This window comes from Hemitrygon akajei, chromosome 8 (genome assembly GCF_048418815.1).
Source record: "Hemitrygon akajei chromosome 8, sHemAka1.3, whole genome shotgun sequence".
Lineage (NCBI taxonomy): Eukaryota > Metazoa > Chordata > Chondrichthyes > Myliobatiformes > Dasyatidae > Hemitrygon > Hemitrygon akajei.
The window spans coordinates 158,356,972-158,379,018 of NC_133131.1; the positions used below are offsets into that span (position 1 = coordinate 158,356,972).

At 42.7% G+C, this 22,047-nt stretch overlaps 1 protein-coding gene across 5 annotated transcripts in view; it reads right to left on the reverse strand.

Moving 5' to 3' along the window:
- Positions 1 to 22,047, reverse strand: part of dpp6a (dipeptidyl-peptidase 6a) — a 1,522,610-nt gene that overhangs the window by 101,601 nt on the left and 1,398,962 nt on the right. For all 5 annotated transcript variants that reach the window (XM_073054906.1, XM_073054908.1, XM_073054905.1 and 2 more), the window contains exons 9-12: positions 6,381 to 6,535; positions 6,028 to 6,125; positions 3,357 to 3,480; positions 1,737 to 1,775 (exon numbers count right to left, since the gene is read on the reverse strand). In XM_073054906.1, the coding sequence (XP_072911007.1) occupies positions 1,737 to 1,775; positions 3,357 to 3,480; positions 6,028 to 6,125; positions 6,381 to 6,535 (416 nt within the window). The remainder of the gene's footprint in view (positions 1 to 1,736; positions 1,776 to 3,356; positions 3,481 to 6,027; positions 6,126 to 6,380; positions 6,536 to 22,047) is intronic.

Genomic DNA, 22,047 nt, shown 5'->3' on the forward strand with positions numbered 1-22,047 from the left:
CCAAGAGGGGCAACCAGAATTGCATCCAATACTCCAAGTGTGTCTCTCATCTCTCCAAGAATGACATCTCATAATTTGAAATTAAATATTATTTATTACTGTCTGAAGACATAGCAAAATGTGCCTAGCGGAGAATGTAAGTGGTGCTGCTTCATTTATTTAAGTGGTTTAATTATGTCTTTGTCTCTATCGCTGAGGTCAGATTAAAATAATTTGATAGCCTAAATACTAAACATTCCCATCCAAAGCACCAATAGGAGTCATCCTTCACTTTCAACTCAAATTTATGGGACTACTCAGTATTTTTATTGAATATTTGGTTTTAGTTTATTATTGTTGGATATATGAAGATACAGTGAAAAGCTTGTCTTGCATACATTTTATACAGATCAAATCATTACACTGTGCATTGAGATAGAAGAAGGTAAAACAATAATAATGTAGAATAAAGTGAAAAAACTACTGAAAAAGGGCAGTACAGGGAAATGATGAAGGGCAAAACTGCAACATGGTAGACTGTAAGTCGAAGAGTTCATCCTATTGTGCAAGAGGTACTTTCTTCTTCTTGTCTTCTTTTTCTTGGGCCCTTAGCTCCCAATGACTTCCCGTCTCCAACGTCCTCTGTACTGAGCCAGTTTCTTGAGGGTGCAGCAGGAGTGTCTCCATTGTCTATTTTCAGCCTCAATGTCTCCCCTTGACATGTTCTTTAGATGCCCCCTTCTCCTCTTTCCTTGGGGATTCCATTTTAATGCCTGACTGGTGACGTTGATGGTTGGCTTCCTGAAGGTGTGGCCAGTCTACCTCCATTCCATTTGCATATTTAAGAGGTACATTCAAGAATCCGATAACAGTGGGATAGAAGGTGTCCTTGAACCTGGTGGTACACCCTTTTAGACGTTTGTACCTTTTGCCAGATGGCAAGGGCGAGAAGAGAAAATGCCCAGGGTGGGTGGGTGCTGGCTGCTTTACTAAGGCAGTAAAAGGTATAGACAGAGTCCATAGAGGTTCCTGTGATGTGCTGAGCTGTGTCCACAACGCTCTGCAGTTTCTTGTGGTCACGTGCCAAGCAGTTGCCATACAAATTTCCATAGATCCAGCCTGAATGCTTTCTAGAGATTTATAATATTTTAGCTTGATTGTGCTCTTTGCATTTAGTTGTTTAAATATTTTTAAGTTGCTTCAACTGCTTTAATTTTATTTATTTCATTAAAAGCTTATAATTTGTTTATTTCTGGATAAGTTCTGCCAGGGACATCCATAGCTTTTGGCAGATTTGACAGCTAGCTAAGCCAAGGGGCTATGACTCAGCTGGGAATGAACAATTTGTAGGCTGGGCTTGTACTGTCCTGGCCTGCCCCATCACATGACAGCAACATTTCATGTGAAGCCCTACTGTCGCACAAGACAGCATTGTTCAAAATCTGTCTGGATTGGAGATCCAGATTGATAATGGTCGATGAGGAAAAAGGTATGACAGAGGTCAATCAGTTCCAAAGAGCTTTGTATCAATGTAGCATCTCTAGCCAATAACAGATAATTTACAGAAAACACTGCAAGGCGTCAAAGCAATGACTCTTCTTATCAACGTGAAGCAGAACTTACCAAGCATTGGCTTGTTCAGCCACTACTAATGAAACCCTGAGCTAGAAACAGGTCATCCATTAATATCTTTGCAGGAAACAGAATAAAAATAGGACAGAGAGAAAAGCACACCATTCTTTTGTTTTATTTCTTACCTGTCTAGACAGCCAGCTTTCACTTTCATCCTCATGTTTCTGAAACATTAAATAATGTAATGGTGAGGCATCTGTATCAGAACAATACATCACTTATTAAATCTCACTTCACATAAAATAATATTGAGTGACTGCCACAATGGCAGACATGTCATCCTTCCGGGCAAGATAGTTTACCAGTGGCTTGTATGTTCTTTCAGGGAATATGGAAAACATAAAGTATATATAAATATAAAAATCTCTCTCTCTCTCTCTCTTTATATATATGTTAGACATACCTGTACATATATATATCAATGGCTCACTGTTGCTCACTACTGGGCTAAGCAATAGACTACAGCCTACACAAAATACTGGAGGAACTCAGTGTTGTGAACTACATATACCTGTCTGGACATGCCCCCCCACCCCCCCACCCCGCTGACTGCTCCTGTGGCTCCTCCCACTGACCGTGGCTCCTCCCATGGACCCCGGTATAAAGGCGATTGGAGACACCGCCCCGGCCTCAGTCTCCAGGATGTAGTGTGGTGGTCAATTGCTGCTTGTTCTTTCTTCCAGCCAATAAAAGCCTATATCTCGCCTTACGTCTCCAAGAGTTATTGATGGTGCATCACTCAGCAAGCCAGGCAGGGTCTATGGAAAAGAGTACAGACGACGTTTCAGGCTGAGACCCTTCGGCAGGACTGGAGAAAAAAGCTGAGGAGTCCACCTTTTAAATCTACTCCTTATTTTTTTTTCTCCAGTCCTGCTGAAGGGTCTCAGCCTGAAACCTCGACTGTACTTTTTTTCCATAGATGCTGCCTGGCTGGCTGAGTTCCTCCAGCATTTTGTGTGTGTAGCTTGGATCTGCAGATTTTCTCTTGTTTATGATCGACTACAGCCTTGTCAGCAGTGGCTAGAAATCTTAGGATTGAAAGGTTCTGTATAGCTGCAATCTATTAAACAACTTGAAATCAGCTAACTTTGAAAAAAAAACAGCGAGTAATTCTGAGGACCTTTCTTTCAGACTTGAAAGCTTTACTGTCAACCTGAGATCTGTTCTGCATATTGTAGTTTTTATTTTATTTTATGTTTTTGAGATACAGCACTGAATAGGCCCCTTCGAGCTGTGCTTCCCAGCAGTCCCCTGATTTAATCCTAGCCTAATAATTAGACAATTTACAATGACCAATTAACCTACCAACCAGTATGTCTTTGGACTTTGGACTGTGGGAGGGAACTGGAACACCCAGAGGAAATCCGAGGTCACAGGGAGAACATACAAATTCCTTACAGGAAGCTGCAAGGATTGAACCTGGGTCATTTGTATTGTAAAGTGTTGTGCTAACGACTATGGTACTGTGCCAACCCTCTGAAATCCCTTCTGTTTATCCGAGACCCTTCATATCTATCTAAAGCCTCTTCTGTCTAGCCAAGTCATCTCCTGTTTTTCTGAGAATTTCATCTTTATTTACCCAAAGCTTGCCCTGAGTATATGAGAAGACTCCTGTCTACCTGAGACCTTTTCCTCTCGATTGGAACACTTTTCTGTTTTTTTCCAATCTCTTCTGGCTATCTGGGACCATTTAACTTCCAGCTACCTATCTAAATAGATATTAGCAGAGAATCAGAAAAGTTTACCTTTGTGCAAATGCCTGTCGTTGCTTCACATAAAGTCAGGATGGAAACATTCTGGGGCCTGTTCAGCCAGTTCACTGCTAGTTTGGTGCTGCTGGCCCACGTAACCATGGTAACATAATATTCCCTGCAAAGGTAAAAGGAAAGAGCAGTTTGCAGTCAGGAAATTGACCTAGAACCGGGGCTCAGGTGTGAAAAGTGGACATCTTTCAGGCAGGTTCCTTGACCTAAACTAAGGTCATCCAATGCTATGCTGCTCTGTCTGGACTGGCACAGGATTTGTGTCACCCATCACCTCTTGCACTCACGGACTTACTCAGTGGCTGTTTTGGCAACATCTCAGTGGCCAAGTCCTCACTCCTGTTCATGTGTGGTTGGAATCTGGAATGTTCTGAATCGTTATGGCCTCGAAGGGGCAAATGCGCAAATGTATGATGAGGAAAATAATTAGAAATATAAAACTATGAGCGGTACATAGTCATAGAATATTGACCAGTACGGCATAGTATAGGCCCTTCAGTCCATGATGTTGTACCAGCCTTTAAACTAACTCCACAATCAAACTAACCCTTCCCTCCCCCCTAGCTCTCCATTTTCCTTTCATCCATGTGCACATAACTAACAGCTTACTAAATTCCTCTATCGTAGCAGCCTCTACCACCATGCCTGACACACCCACCACACTCTGTGTAAAATAAACTACTTCTGACATTTCCCCACCCTATACTGTCGTCCAATAACCTTAAAATGACCTTAACCACCCTATACTGTCATCCAATAACCTTAAAATTATGCTCTCTTACCTTAGCCATTTCTGCTCTGGGAAAAAAATGTGCTGGTTGTCCACTCTATTAATGCCTCTTGTCATCTATACACCTCTATTAAGTCGTCCCTGACCCTCTTTTACTCCAGAAAGAAAAGCCCTAGCTTGCTCAGCTGTTCCTCATAAGAGCTGATCTCTAATCCTGGTAACCCTCCTCTGCACCCTTTACTTGTATAGGGTAAGTACGGAGTAGCTCGTGAAAACTTTATTCCCATGGAGGGGGGGTGTCAAAAAAGGCAGAGGTTCAAAGTGAGAAGTAGAGGGCTTGGAGGGAATCTGATGGAGAGTTTGCTTCACACAGAGGGTGGTGGTGTCTGGAATGTACTGACTGAAGAGGTGGTCGAAGTACAGTTCTGTGCATAACTCTTAGACACCCAAGATTCTTTATCTGGTTTCAGATGGTATGACCTCCACAGAGACCTGACCTCAACATCATCGAGGCTGTCTGGGATTACCTGGGGACATAGAAGCAAGTGAGACAGCCAAAGTCTGCAGGAGAACCGTGGCACATTCTCCAAGATGCTTGGAACAACCTATGAGCCAATTTTCTTATAAAACTGCACAACAGTGTACCTAAGAGAATTGATGTAGTTTTAAATGCAAAGGGTGGTCACACCAAGTATTGACTTGATTTAGTTTTTACTGTGTTTTACAGTAATTTTTTTGATTTTTAGAAACTTTTAATTTCATTATTTTTGAAAGCATCTTTACTTTAGAGAACTTTTTTACATGACTTTTGCACAGGATTGTCATGTCATTTAAGAAACACTCATACAAGTATTAAATCACTCAAAGCATATCAGGTTAGGCATTCAAGGAGTGATTGATAAGTTTGTGGCCTAAGGTAGGAGGAGTCTATTTTAGAAAACCTAGCACATTTATTTTTCAACATTGTCCCCTCCTACATTTACACACTTAGTCCAGCGGTCGTGGAGCATACAGATCTTGGACCTCCAGAAAGTGTCCACAGATGGGTGATTGATAAGTTTGTAGCCCAAGGTAGAAGACGATGAGTTATATAACTCTCGTTACATGCACATGCAGGTCAACTCTTTGAGTGATTATGCAGAAATTTTGAAGTTAATAACTCATCTCCTTCTACCTTAGGCCACAAACTTATCAATCACCCCAATAAGTTATCAACTTCAAACTTCCATGCCGACCATCAGCCATCCACTTAAACAAATCCTACATTAAACAACACACACAAAACGCTGGAGGAACTCCACAGGTCAGGCAGCATCTATGGAGATGAATAAACAGTCGACGTTTCAGGCTGGGGCCCTTCATCAGGATGGATATGATGCTCCAAAGATGCTGCCTGGCTTGCTGAGTTCCTCTAGCATTTTGAGTGTGTGGCTTTGAATTTCCAGCACCTGCAGCTTTTCTCTTGTTTGAAATCCTACGTTAATCCAAGTTTTAAAGATAAAGACTAACTTTATTTGTCTGATGTACATTGAAACTTACAGTGCAGTATCGCTTGGCATCAATGACCAATACTGTCTGAAGTTTGTACTGGGGATACCCACAAGCACCATGTTTCCTGTGCCAACCTATCATGCTCACAACTTATTAAACCAAACCCATACTGTACATTTTTGGATTGTGGGAGGAAACCCACATGGTCACTGTAAAGCGATGCCCTAACTGCTACCGAAAGTGGGGTGCCATGTTACCATGGCAACCCCCATTCGGCCCACATTACTATCATCACTGGCTGTAACTGGGTTGTCTAGTTTATACTGCTTCATTTCCCTCTTTCTACCTTGAGAGATCTACCTCTGACACTACAAAACGAAGCAGATACAAGATGTGAAGCAGAGGGAAAATAAAGATGGCATTCTTGTTTACTTCATCCTCGCGTCATCCGGGGGGATCATCTCCCGCGTGTGCGTCGGTCCATTTAAATTCACCACATAGAGGGAGATGGTCGGGTTCTCCTGGCCAGCCTGTAAGTAAACGACAGGGAATGGATTTAACTATAGACTGATGAAGGGGAGGAAGGATCATATAAATGCAGACTGTAAAGAGCACACTTGCTTGAAGTAACATTTGATAAAATTTGCCACAACTCTTAAGAAAATACTGCCGTTGCATTTTGACAAATAAAATTGACCATTAATCATTTCTATTCTGATCCACATACTTTATTTGGAGGAGACTTGAAATCCCTTGCCCCTATTTGTAAGCAGCTTCCCCTTTACCTTAGGATAAGGGTACGTCCTTCCGGTCGGGTACAGGGAGTTGAGGTACATTGGTATTTCCATGGTGGGGACCCTCGAGTCATTGATGGTGGCGTAAGCCAGCCTGGCTCCATCTGGAGACCACCAGTGAGCAATGTTGGTTTTGAGCAGCTCCTCTGTGGAAGTAATCAGAGGGCATCACCGTAAGGACAGGGACCTCCATAACACTCCTATCCAACAGGAGGTGGTGATCCAAACACTCAAACAGATAAAAGATTAGTTTTAATGTACATCAAAACATGCAGCGAAATGCAGCATTTTGCATCAAATTAAATCAGCAGAGATCGTGCTGGGTAGCCCGCATGCATCACCATACTTCTGATGTCAGCATACCACACCCACGACTCACTGGCCCGAATCGGATGTCTTTGGAACGTGGGAGGAAGCCGGAGCACTTGCTGAAAACCCACGTGGTCACAAGGAGAACGTACAAACTCCGTACAGATAGTGTCTGGTTCTGATCGCCAATCAGTGAACGCTGGTGTTGTAAATGACGCGCTAACCACCATGCTACCATGCGTACATATTCCCCCCCCCCCCCATTTCCCGCCTGCTCACGTGCCTGTCTAAATCCATCTTCAATGCTGCTTTTCTAACTCTGGCAGCACATTCCAGGTACTCTGTCACTCTCTCTGTAAAAAAACTTGCCTCAGAAATCTCCATTAAATTTACCCACTCTTACCTTAAAACTATGCCCCTAGTATCTGACATATCCACCCTGGCAAAAGACCCATCTGTCGACCCTCTCAATGTCTCACATCATTTTATAAGCTTCTATCAATTCCGCTCCTCAGTCTCCGAAACTCCAGAGAAAACAACTTGATATGTCCAACTTGAAGCTAATAATCTAAGCAATAACCAGGCGACACACACAAAGGGCCAAGACCCTTCATCAGGCCTAACTGAAAGAAAAGATAGTACCGTACTATCTTTTACTACTACCTCTTACTATCTTTTCTTTCAGTTAGTCCTGATGAAGGGTTTCGGCCCGAAATGTCGACAGTGCTTCTCCCTATAGATGCTGCCTGGCCTGCTGCGTTCCACCAGCATTTTGTGTGTGTCGCTTGAATTTCCAGCATCTGTAGATTTCCTCGTGTTTGAATATCCAGGTGAACCTTCTCTCCAAAGCCTCCACATTCTTTATGTAATGCTGAGACCAAACTGCATACAAAACTCCAGATATGGGTTTACCATTAATATATTCCCAGGTTCAGCTTTGCCGATGCTAAGGTCTTTGACACTTACAAGCTTGTTGTTTGATTTTTCTACTGGCTGTTAGACAGAGCCGGAAAGTACAATAATAGCATGTCCTTGTGCAGAGACCAGGATACTAACTTATTTCTCCAGTCTTCTCAGAAACATGCCAAACAGAACATTAAAGAGATCAATTTTTATTTGTCACTTGTACATTGAAACATCAAAGCAGAGAGGGAAAATGTATTGCTTGCATCGAGGATTGTGCCTGCAAATGTCGCCATGCTTCCAGCTCAACATTACATGCTCACGGCTCTCTAACCCTAAACTGAACAGTCCTTGGAATCTCAGAGGAAACCGGAGCACTCAGAGGGAACTCGTGGGTTATGGGAGAACATCCAAACTCCTTACATACAGTGGTGGGAAATGAACCCCAATCTTACACCGGACACTGTGTTAGGCTAACTGCTAGGCTACAGTGCTGCCCCTCACTCCACCACTTTTTTCACATCTTGTCAAGCATCATGGCAACCGAACCTGGAGAGCAACAGTGTGATTGACCTCATTGGGATCGATTGTACGACTTATCATTGTGCAATTATGTAAGGTAATGAACATGCCGCAGTTCCCACATCAGTGGTTTGTCCCACTTGACTGATAAGATCGTGAACACAGCCCAGCACATCACACAAACCAATCTTCCATCCTTGGACTCACTTTACACCACACGCTGTCGGAGCAGTGCTGCCAGGGTAATCAAGGACACGACCCACCCAGCCAACACACTTTTTGTCCCTCTTTCCTCCAGGAAAAGGTTCAGGAGCTTGAAGATTCGTACGGCCAGATTTGGGAACAGTTTCTTTCCAACCGTGATAAGACTGCTGAACGGATCCTGACCCGGATCTGGGCCATACCTTCCAAATATCTGGACCTGACTTGCACTACCTTACTTTCCCTTTTCTATTTTCTAATTATGATTTATAATTAAAATTTTTATTATACTTAATTTGATTTGTACTTCAGGGAGCGCGAAGCGCAGAATCAAATATCACTGTGATGATTGTACGCTCTAGTATCAATTGTTTGGTGACAATAAAGTAAAGATTTTAACCATTCCTTCAGCTCCTCAGATATCCTGAGATGGTCAAAATGTTTTGTGCTGATTAAGTGCCTTCTGTGGTCTTTGAAAGAGCTCTTCAATCAGTTCCCCTCTTCTTCAATCAGTCCCAATCCCTTCTCCCTGTTCTTCAATTAGTCCCAGCCCTTGTTCTTCAATCTGTCCCATAGACCCATCCTCCTGTTCTTCAGCTAGCCCCAGCCCTTGTTCTTCGATTAGTTCTGTTCCTCCTGTCATAGTCAGAGAGTCACAGAACACTCATCATCATCATCAGGTGCCGTGCCCAGTTTGAGCTTTGATTGCCATGGCCCACACACTCCTGTTTCGGGTCAAGTGGATCAATTCATTGGTATTCATTTCCAGTTCTCTGGCTGCTGTCTCCATCATTTGTCTTTGCCTTCCTCTTGCTTTCTTCCCTTCAATCTTTCCCATAGTTACCGTGCACTCTAACCCCTCTTTCCTAATCACATGTCCAATGAAGTCACGTTGCCTTTTCATGATCTCATACATTATTTCTCTTTTTGTGCTTGCTCTGTTCATGACATCCTCATTAGATATTCGCTTCATCCATGATATTCTTTGCATCCTCCTCAAAAACCACATCTCTGCTGCTTCAATTCGTTTCCTCATGTTAGTAGATATTGTTCAACATTCTGATCCATATAACATAACTGGATAAACATAACATTTCAGTACTCTGAGGTGGGTTGTCATCCCTAGTTTAGTGTTGGTCAGTCTACTCTTCATTCTCGTAAAGTTGTCTTTTGCCATCCCTATCCTTCTTTTGATGTCCATGTCGCACATGCCATCTGATGTCACCCAGCTCCCTAAGTAACAAATGTTCTATACTTGTTTTATGTCTTCCCCGTTTATTCTCAGCCTGCAGATAGGATTCTCCTTCTTTTTACATTCTGTCTTTTTGCAATTGATAGATACACCCATTTTTGCACTTTCTTCAACAACTAAATCAATTAAGTTTTGTAGTTCTTCCTCTGTACTTGCAATTAACAGTGTCATCCGCATATCTGAAATTATTGATTTCACCGCCAACTTTGATTCCCAAGATGTCTCTTATTTTTTTTGTAATATTGTTTCACTGTACACATTAAACAAAACAAGGGAGAAAACACACCCTTGTCTAATGCCTCTCTTGATTTTCGTAAACTGACTCACTTCTCCATCTATTCTTACAGCGGCAGTTTGTTCTCAGTACAGATTTCTGATCAGGTGGAGGTCTTTCGAATCTAGATCTAGAGTTTCCTGTAATACTCCAAAAAACTTATTGTGCTTCACTTTATCAAATGCTTTTGTGCAGTCGATAAAACAAACAAAACTTTTTGCACTTGAATAGCTCGTTCTGATAGTATCCTTAACATCAATATCACGTTTCCTGTACCTTTGTCTTTCACAAAACCACATTGTTCTTTACCTACTTCAGCTTGTATCTTACTTTTAGCTCTTGTCATCAAAATTCTTATAAGTATTTTAGTGATATGACTCATTAAACTTATGGTCCAATGTAATTCACATTCTATTGCTCCAGGTTTCTTAGGAAGAGTGATAAATACTGATTTTTTCATCTCTTCTGGTATTATTCCAGTCTCATAAATGTCATTGATTAAATCAGTAAGTTTTTCAATTCCATAATCTTCAAGGGCGATAATTTGTTCTATTACTAATTCATCAGGACTTGCTGCCTTTCCTTTCATCATCTTATTTGTCATATTACGAACTTCAGATTTTAAAATACTTGGACCTTAATTTAGTTCTTCTTAATTTCTGGTTTTTCACCTCTATCATCTTCAAACAATTCCTGAATATACTCAGTCCATCTGTTCATAATCTCATCTTTCTTACCCCTTGGGTAAGAGTGACCATAATATGGTGGAATTCTTCATTAAGGTGGAGAGTGACGCAGTTAATTCAGAAACAAAGGTTCTGAACTTAAAGAAGGGTAACTTTGAAGGTATGAGACGTGAATTAGCAAAGATAGACTGGCAAATGATACTTAAAGGGTTGACAGTGGATATGCAATGGCAAGTATTTAAAGATCACATGGATGAACTACAACAATTGTTCATCCCAGTTTGGCAAAAGAATAAACCAGAGAAGGTAGTGCACCCGTGGCTGACAAGGGAAATTAGGGATAGTATCAAGTCCAAAGAAGAAACATATAAATTAGGAAAAAAAAAGCAGCACACCTGAGGACTGGGAGAAATTCAGAGACCAGCAGAGGAGGACAAAGGGCTTAATTAGGAAAGGGAAAAAAGATTATGAGAGAAAGCTGGCAGGGAACATAAAAACTGACTGTAAAAGCTTTTATAGATATGTGAAAAGAAAAAGACTGGTCAAGACAAATGTAGGTCCCTTACAGTCAGAAACAGGTGAATTGATTATAGGGAACATGGACATGGCAGACCAATTGAATAACTACTTTGGTTCTGTCTTCACTAAGGAGGACATAAATAATCGTCTGGAAACAGTAGGGGACCGAGGGTCTAGTGAGATGGAGGAACTGAGGGAAATACATGTTAGTAGGGAAGTGGTGTTAGGTAAATTGAAGGGATTAAAGGCAGATAAATCCCTGGGGCCAGATGGTCTGCATCCCACAGTGCTTAAGGAAGTAGCCCAAGAAATAGTGGATGCATTAGTGATAATTTTTCAAAACTCATCAGATTCTGGATTAGTTTCTAAGGATTGGAAAGTGGCTAATGTAACCCCACTTTTTAAAAAAGGAGGGAGAGAGAAACCGGGGAATTATAGATTGGTTAGTTTGACATCAGTGGTGGGGAAAATGCTAGAGTCAGTTATCAAAGATGTGATAACAGCACATTTGGAAAGAGGTGAAATCATCGGACAAAGCCAGCATGGATTTGTGAAAGGAAAATCATGTCTGACGAATCTTATAGAATTTTTTGAAGATGTAACTAGTAGAGTGGATAGGGGAGAGCCAATGGATGTGGTATATTTAGATTTTCAAAAGGCTTTTGACAAGGTCCCACACAGGAGATTAGTGTGCAAACTTAAAGCACACGGTATTGGGGGTATGGTATTGATGTGGATAAAGAATTGGTTGGCAGACAGGAAGCAAAGAGTGGGAGTAAACGGGACCTTTTCAGAATGGCAGGCAGTGACTAGTGGGGTACTGCAAGGGTCAGTGCTGGGTCCCCAGTTGTTTACAATATATATTAATGATTTAGACGAGGGAATTAAATGCAGCATCTCCAAGTTTGCGGATGACACGAAGCTGGGCGGCGGTGTTAGCTGTGAGGAGGATGCTAAGAGGATGCAGGGTGACTTGGATAGGTTAGGTGAATGGGCAAATTAATGGCAGATGCAATTTAATGTGGATAAATGTGAGTTTATCCACTTTGGTTGCAAGAACAGGAAAACAGATTATTATCTGAATGGTGGCCAATTAGGAAAAGGGGAGGTGCAATGAGACCTGGGTGTCCTTGTACACTAGTCATTGAAGGTGGGCATGCAGGTACAGCAAGCGGTGAAAAAGGCAAATGGTATGTTGGCAATCATAGCAAAAGGATTTGAGTGCAGGAGCAAGGAGGTTCTACTACAGTTGTACAAGGCCTTGGTGAGACCGCACCTAGAGTATTGTAAAACACAAAATGCTGGTGGAACTCAGCAGGCCAGACAGCATGTATGGGAGGAGGTAGTGACGACGTTTCAGGCTGAAACCCTTCATCAGGAGTGAAGTAACATGGGATGGTGGAGAGGGGATAAGAAGTGGGGGGAGGGATGAAGTAGGGAGCTGGGAAGTGATAGGCAGGAGGGAAATGGGCTAGGGAGAAGGTGGAGAATTATGGGAAATAATTCTGTCCATGGCCTCCTCTACCGTCAAGATGGGGCCACACGCAGGTCGATGGAGCAATACCTTATCTCCTGCCTAGGCAGCCTCCTACCTGCTGGCATGAACATCCAACTCACAGACCTCTGTTGATACCCCTGCCCCCCCTTGCCCCCATCCCTATCTGTAATTTTAGTCTGGTTCTCTTTCTCTCTCTTTTATCCCCCCTCACTATAATCTCCCCCAGCCCTACCTTTCTTTCTCTTTTATTTCCCATAATTCTCCACCTTCCGCCCAGCCCATTTCCCTCCAGCCTATCACTTCCCAGCTCCCTACTTCATCCCTCCCCCCACTTCTTATCCCCTCTTCACCATCCCATTTTACTTCACTCCTGATGAAGGGTTTCGGCCTGAAACATCGTCACTACCTCCTCCCATAGATGCTGTCTGGCCTGCTGAGTTCTGCCAGCATTTTATGTTTTTATTTATTTCCAGCATCTGCAGATTCACTCGTGTACCTAGAGTATTGTGTGCAGTTTTGGTCCCCTAATCTGAGGAAAGACATTCTTGCCATAGAGGGAGTACAAAGAAGGTTCACCAGATTGATTCCTGGGATGGCAGGACTTTCATATGAAGAAAGACTGGATTGACTAGGCTTATACTCACTGGAATTTAGAAGATTGAGGAGGGATCTTATTGAAACGTATAAAATTCTAAAGGGATTGGACAGGCTAGATGCAGGAAGATTGCTTCCGATGTTGGGGAAGTCCAGAACGAGGGGTCACAGTTTAAGGATAAAGGGGAAGCCTTTTAGGACCGAGATGAGGAAAAACTTCTTCACACAGAGAGTGATGAATCTGTGGAATTCTCTGCCACAGGAAACAGTTGAGGCCGGTTCATTGGCTATATTTAAGAGGAAGTTAGATATGGCCCTTGTGGCTAAAGGGATCGGGGGTATGGACAGAAAGCAGGTACAGGGTTCTGAGTTGGATGATCAGCCATGATCATACTGAATGGCGGTGCAGGCTCAAAGGGCCGAATGGCCTACTCCTGCACCTATTTTCTATGTTTCTATGTTTCTTTTTCCATGATAATGGTACCGTCCTTTGCTTTCAATCATCCACCTGAAGAACAGAGGAGCTTTTTATCAGTGTTATTCATGATTTTTTGATGTACTCTTTTTGGATCAGTAATAGGGATTCTTTCTAGTTGCTCATATTCCTGGTTTAACCATTCTTCTTTGGCTTTTTGACATTAGCTTTTAACTTTTTTATCTAAGGACTTATATTCCATAGGATTTGCTTTCTTCCGTCTCCTTTCTTCCATTAGATTTTTGATTTCATCTGTAATCCATTTATTCTTTGTGCTTTTTTCTTTTTTAGGAATCACTGACTTTGCTGATTCTACCAAGTCGTCCTTTAGAGAGTTAAACTTCATTTCTACATGATTGCTATCATCATCAACAGATTCTATTTCTAGACTTTGAAATCTATTCCTTACTTCAATTGTAAATTTTTGTCTTAAGTTTTCTTCTTTAATTAATTGCGAGTAGTCAAGGGATTGTTCAGGTTTTTGCTTCTTTAGTTTTTTAGTTTTATTTTTGCATGACATATTACTGGGTTACGGTCACTATTACAGTCTGCTCCTGGATATGTTTTGCATTGAGTCACTGAGTTTCTAAATCTTTGGTTTACAGTAATAAAGTCAATTTGATTTCTGGTGTTATCACCTGGACTCTTCCAGGTCCACAAGCGTCTTGGATGGTTTTTAAAGTAGGTATTTGTAATGACCTGATTATTCACCTTGTACCATTCTACCCATTTCTCACCTCTTTCATTTCTTTCCCCAGTCCAAATTTCCCTATATTTCAATCAGCACCTTGTCCTACTTTAGCATTTAGATCTCCCATGACATTTCTTTTCCCAAATGTTCATCCGCCTGTACTATAGCCATTGTCATTTGAGGTCGTAGCTCATCCGCCTTCTCCGTCATAAGTTCAGTTACTGAACCTGCCGGATCTGCCGTTGGCCTTCGCTTGTATCCTGAGCAGTAATCCTTGCAGGTGCTACCATTCCAGGTCAGAGTGGCCCTGGGAGGAAGAATGACTAAGGGGTAACTCCACTTTCCCCAACGCTCTGAAAGTCCCCAATCAGACCTCGTCACCAGTTGCAGTTTAGAGTCATACCCAGGACATCACACAACAGTACAGGACAGAAACAGGTTCTTCAGCACATCTAGTCCAAGTCAAGTTAGTATTCTGCTTTCTCCTTTTGACCTACACCCAGACCATAGCCCTCCATACCTCTCCCATCGAACCTTAATGTTGAAATTGGACCCACATCCACACGTGCTGGTAGAATAGACAATAGGTGCAGGAGTAGGCCATTCAGCCCTTCGAGCCAGCACCACCATTCAATGTGATCATGGCTGATCATCCACAATCAGTACCCCATTCCTGCCTTCTCCCCATATCCCTTGACTCCGCTAACTTTAAGAGCTCTATCTAACTCTTTCTTGAAAGCATCCAGAGAATTGGCCTCCACTGCCTTCTGAGGCAGAGCATTCCATAGATCCACAACTCTCTGGGTGAAAAAGTTTTTCCTCAACTCCGTTCTAAATGGCCTACCCCTTATTCTTAAACTGTGGCCTTTGGTTCTGGACTCATCCGACATCGGGAACATGTTTTCTGCCTCTACCGTGTCCAATCCCTTAATAATCTTATATGTTTCAATCAGATCCCCTCTCATCCTTCTAAATTCCAGTATGTACAAGCCCAGTTGCTCCAATCTTTCAACATATGACAGTCCTGCCATCCCGGGAATTAACCTCGTGAACCTATGCTGCACTCCCTCAATAACAAGAATGTCCTTCCTCAAATTTGGAGACCAAAACTGCACACAGTACTCCAGGTGTAGTCTCACCAGGGCCCTGTACAACTGCAGAAGGACCTCTTTGCTCCTATACTCAACTCCCCTTGTTATGAAGGCCAACATGCCATTAGCTTTCTTCATTGCCTGCTGTACCTGCATGCTTACTTTCAGTGAGTGATGAATAAGGACACCTAGATCTCGTTGTACTTCCACTTTTCGTAACTTGACACCATTCAGATAGTAATCTGCCTTCCTGTTCTTGCCACCAAAGTGGATAACCTCACATTTATCCACACTAAACTGCATCTGCCATGCATCTGCCCACTCACTCAACCTGTCCAAGTCACCCTGCATTCTCCTTACATCCTCTTCATATTTCACACCGCCACCCAGCTTTGTGTCATCTGCAAATTTGCTAATGTTACTTTTAATTCCTTCATCTAAATCATTAATGTATATTGTAAATAGCTGCAGTCCCAGCACCGAGCCTTGCGGTACCTCATTAGTCACTGCCTGCCATTCTGAAAAGGACCCGTTAATCCCTACTCTTTATTTCCTGTCTGCCAACCAATTTTCTATCCATGTTAGTACCTGATACCATGTGCTCTAATTTTGCCCACTAATCTCCTATGTGGGACTTTATCAAAGGCTTTCTGAAAGTCCAGGTACACTACATCCACTGGCTCTCCCTTGTCCATTTTCATAGTTACATCCTCAAAAAATTGTAGAAGATTTGTCAAGCATGATTTCCCCTTCATAAATCCATGCTGACTCGGACCGATCCTGTTACTGCTATCTATACTCTCACTATGTTTCATACTCTCACTACTCCGCCCCCTGAGTGAAGAAGTTGCCCCTCATGTACCTGTTAACTATTTCCTCTTTCAACCTGAACTCTACATCTGGTATCACCCAACCTCAGTGGAAAATACTTACACACAACAGATTTAACAGATGCATGAAATTCAGAGTAACACACTTAAAATGCTGGAGAAACTTAGCAGTCAGGCAGCCTCTATGGAAAGGAATAAAGAGTCAAAGTTTTGGGCCAAAAAGCTTCATCAGAAGAAGCCTTCAATCAGTCCCAACCCCCTGTTCTTCAAATCAGACTCAACCCTTGACTCTTCAATAATTTCCACACATCTGTTAATCTATCAGTCCACCCTTCCCCTCCACTTTCCAATCAGTCCCACCACCTGGTCCCCTTGTTCTTCTGCAGAGACTGAAAGTATTTTCCTCCACTTCCCATTTCTGAGCCAAGCAGAAAATCCATGATCGTAACAGCATGAAACATCATGGAAAGTCAATCTTGATGGGCTGAGTGGCATTCTTTTGTACCTTAATAGCTTTATGATCACTGGCTCTCATGTTAAACAATCTCTCCGCATACAGTCCACATAAGTAAAATTGAATGGAAAATTGAAAAATTGGAAAACTGAATGGCTGTACAAAATTTACTTTTGGTTTCTGTTTGCTGAGAACAATGCTAGAGCAACATGTCCAGATGAAGGGAAGGGTCTTGGCCCAAAACATCGACAGTTTATTCATTTCCACAGATGCTGCTTGTCCTATGGAGTTCCTTCAGCATTTGAGTGTGTTGCTCTGAATTATTTAGTTTTTTAATTCTTATTTACTTAGCGATATAGCTTGGAGCAGGCCTTTCTGGTCTTTTGAGCCATGCCACCTCAGCAACCAGTAACCTAATCACAGGAGAATTTACAATGACCAATTAACCTACCCGCTGAAGCCTCACCTTGAGTATTGTGAACAGTTTTGGGCTCCCTATCTAAGAAAAGATGCGCTGGCATTTGTGAGGATTCTGACGAGTTTCACAAGGATGACTCCAGGAATGAAAGGGTTATCGTACGAGGAACATTTGATAGCTCTGGGTCTGCACTCGCTGGAATTTAGGAGGATGGGGAGAGATCTCATTGAAACCTTTCGAATGTTGAAAGGCCTAGACGGAGTAGTATGGACAGAGTAGGTGTGGAAAGGATGTTTCCCATAGTGGGAGAGTCTAGGACAAGAGGGCACAGCTTCAGGATAGAGGGGCGTCCATTTAAAACAGAGATTTGGAGAAATTTCTTTAGCCAGAGGGTGGTGAATTAGTTGAATTTGCTACCACAGGCAGCTGTGGAAGCCAGGTCTTTGGGTGTATTTAAGGCAGAGAGTGATTGGTTCTTGATTGGAGATGGCATCAAAGGTTATGGGGAGAAGGCCGGGGAGTGGGGCTGAGGAGGGGAAAAATGGATCAGCCATCACTGAATCCATGATTGAATGGTGGAACAGACTCGATGGGCCAAAATGGCCTAATTCCGCTCCTATGTCTTATGGTCTTTGAACTTTGGGAGGAAACCAGAACACCTGGGGAAGAGCACTCATTCCATGGGGAGGACATACTGAGACTCCTTACAGAATGGTACCAGAATTGAATTCTGGATTCTGGAACACCCTGTGCTTTTAACAGCATTGTGCTAACCGCAGCACTACTGTGACACCCGCATCCCAGCATCTGCAGAATCTCTTTTGCTCTTCCTGACAGCTATTCTCTCTCTTGTGGAGTAGGGTCGGTGAGGGGATGAAAGTCATGGAGATGGGGGATGTGGGTTAGAGTGGTAACTGTTAATGGCGGGTTGCAGTATCGCAACAGAGATGGAGGTAATATTCAAAAACACAGATGCTGGAAATCCAGAGTAACGCACACAAAATGCTGGAGGAACTCAGCAGGTCAGGCAGCATCTATGGGGAGGAATAAAGAACTAATGTAGGGACTCCTTAATTTCATTAGGCAGAATCCACCCAGAGTGTTAAGGGTTAAATTTGCCGTGTATGTTACATGTTACGTGGTATGCTATTACGTTTTGGGGGCGGGTTTTTTTCTGATGTATAGATATATGACATCACCATTTGTTTGGGGTTGGAATAAAGTGTACGTTGGAAGTAATTACACTCCTGTCGATTTTTGTCGACACTTCTACATGAACGTTTTAGGGCAACACCCTTCAACAGCACTGGAAAGAAAGGGGGGGAGAAGCCAGAATAAGAAGATGGGGGGGGGGGGAATGGAGTACAAGCTGATGGGTGATAGGTGAAACAGATGAACAGGTGTGTGGGGGAGATGGGATGCAGGTGATAAATGGAAAAGGTAAAGGGCTGAAGAAGAAAGAATCTGACAGGAGATGAGAGTGGATCATGGGAGAAAGGGAAGGAGGAGGGGCACCAGAGGGAGGTGATAAGCAGGTGAGAAGGGGTAAGAAGGGGGGGATGGAAAAAGAGAGGACGTAGAGGGAGAGAAATTCCCAGAAATTAGAGAAATCGATGTTGATGATATCAGGTTGGAGGCCACCAGGGTGGAATACAAGATGTTGCTCCCCCAACCTGAGAGTGACCTCCTCATTGCAGAAGAGGAGGCCATGGGCCAACATGTTGGCATGGGAATGAGCAGTGGAATAAAAATGATTGGCCACCGATCAATCCTGCCTGTTATATTCAATCAGCAGAGTTACTATTCTGCATTCTACTGCTTCAATCAGCCCCACGCCTGAGTACCACTCAATAGTCATTGAAAAACAGCGGCTCCTCAAGTACAGGAGGCAGCCTGTGTGGAGGCTGGAGAGTCTGAAGAATAGTTCGCCTGAAAATGGAGATTAGTTGTACCTACTGTGCATTTAATTGCTACTGAGATGCATTTCATGAAGCAATATATAAATTATTCAGCACAGCAAGTCAATATTTACAAGATTCTGTAGCAAAGTGACTGAAAAAGCATATCTTACATTATGTTCCCAACAGACAGGCAATGTCAACCAGGCCTATTGCTTGCCTTAACTAACTGTCTGGCTGAGTACACTCTGGACGAGGTCAAGTGACATGAATATGGATTAGAGCCAAAAGTGGGGCAGATTGGATGTGGATGTTTAGATCCCTGTAAGAGAGATGAGATGATACAGTTCGAGGCCTGGTGCTCAGGGTCCTCCACTAGGGTCTTCATTCATCATCATCATCATCAGTTCTGGGGTCCATACTGAAGATCAAAGCCCAAAGGTTGATCGGAGGTCTGGAAGTCAGCGGAAGCCAAGGCCCGCGAGGTCACTAATAAAGAGCTTTACTGTATTTCCCTTTGCAGGTGGGATCAAAAACCATGGAAGGAATTAGATTTAAAGTAATTAATAACATGATTAGAGGCAGTGAAATGATTAAGAGGTAAGGAAATCCTTTCTCACCCAGAAGATGGTGGGGGTCTGGAACTCATGACCTGAAAGGGTGGTGGAGGTAGAAATTTAGCTGTTCCTAAATACCATAAGACCATAAGACACAGGAGCAGAATAGGGCTATTTGGCCCATCGAGTATGCTCTGTCATTCCATCATGGCTCATTTTTTACCCCTCTCAACCCCAATCTCCTTTCTTATTCCTGTAACCTTTGACACACTGATTAATCAAGAAGCTATCACCCTCCACTTTAAATATACCCAGTGACTTGGCCTCCATAGCACTCTGTGGCAAAGTATTCCACAGATTCACCACCCTGGCTGAAGAAATTCCTTCTCATTTCTGTTCTAAGAGCCCAACCTATGGCCTTAAGCAATGTGGTGGAACTCAACAGGTCAGGCAGCATCTATGTAAATAAATACTCAACGTTTCTATAGGACATTGGAACAGAATTAGGCCATTTTACCCATCGAGTCTTCTCCACCATTCAATCATGGGTGATCCTTTTTCCCCACTCCTCAGCACCACTCCCTGATGAAGAGTCTTGGCTAGAAATGTTGACTGTTTATTTGTTTCCATAGATGCTGCCTCACCTGCTGAGTTCCTCCAGCGTTTTGTGTGTGTTGCTCTGGGTTTCCAGCATCTGAAGAATCACTTACGTTTATTACTTTAAGCAAAAGCAGCATCACGGTTCAACAAAGTACCGATATGCCATGGGTTTGAATATTCTGATGAACCTGGTCTCATGTGTGAAGCACAGCTACCCAAAAAAGCAGGACTCACTGCATTCTGAGCCGCAGAGGTCCATCAGAGTAAGGCAACTTGTATCAGGATAATGAACCTTTTCATCTGATCAAACTATAAAACGTTTAGATAGGAAAGGTTCAGAGGGACTGGCTTGCTTGGCAATTTGGATGGCACCAATGAGTTGGGCCAAAGGGCATGTCTTCTTGCCGTGTAATTAGGAATCTATGGCAATCTCTTCCGATGACAGATCTTGACATAAAGTGTCTCTTTCAGGACTCTGGTGACTTACAAAACACATGATCCACTTAATGTAGCTAACGGAGTCTAATGAGAGGCCTCCACACACACAAAATGCTGGAGGAACTCAGCATCCTGTTCCAGATTAATGGTCTTGGCCAAATATATTGATATTCATTCTCTTGCATAGATGCTGTCTGACCAGCTGAGTTCCTCTAACATTTTGTGTGTGTCTATCAGGTCACCTCTCATTCTTCATCACTCCAAGGAGAAAAGGCCAAGTTCACTTAACCTATTCTGATAAAGTATGCTCTCCCATCCAGGTGACATCCTTGTAAAATCTCCTCTGCACTCTCTCTATAGTATCCACATCCTTCCTGTAGTGAGGTGACCAGAACTGAACACAATACTCCAAGTGGGGTCTAACTAAGGTCTTGTAAAACTTTAACATTACCTCACAGATCTTGAACTCAATCCCACGGCTGATGAAGGCCATCACACCATAAGTCTTCTTAACAACACTGTTAATCTGTGCAGCAGCTTTAAGTGACCTATAGACACAGACCCCAAGATCTTGCTGATCCTCCGCACTGCCGAGAGTCTTACCATTAATATTATATTCTGTCTTCAAAATTGACCTACCAAAATGAACCACTTCACACTTATCTGGGTTGAACTCCATCTGCCACTTCTCAGCCCAATTCTACATCCTACTGATGTTCCATTGTAACCTTTGACAATCCTCCCAGATTTTCCACAACACCCCCGACTTTTGTGTCATCAGCAAAATTACTAACCAACCTTTCTCCAGGTCAGCTATAAAAATCACAAAGTGTCGGGGTTCGAGCACAGATTCCTGCGGAACACCACTGGTCACCGAACTCCATGCAAAATACAAACCACCTACAACCACCCTTCACCTTCTGTGGGCAAACCAATTCTGGATCCACAAAGCAAGGTCTCCTTGGATCCCATGCCTCCCTACTTTCTGAATAAGTCTTGCATGGGGAACCTTACTGAAATCCATATGCACTACATCTACTGCTTTATTTGCGTCAACCTGTTTTCTTACATCCTCAAAGAATTCCATTAAGCTTGTAAGGCATAACCTGCCCTTAACAAAGCCATGTTGACTATCCTTAATCAGATTACGTCTCTCCAAATTGTCATAAACCCCGCCTCTCAGGATCTTCTCCAACAACAGCTTTGTCTTGGTAGGGGGTGTAGATTTTATTTTATCATTAGTATGGGATACCATGATTGTATAAGTGTGATTTATATACAGTGTATTTTGTGCCATCTTATTTTGATTTATAATAAGTATCCTTATGAATTCTGCATTTGTGTATATGAAACAATAAAAGTACCGGAAAAAGAAAAGTTTAGATAGGTACATGATGGGTGGAGTATGGAGGGCTATAGTCTATAAAAAAAAGGAGGGAGAGAAAAAC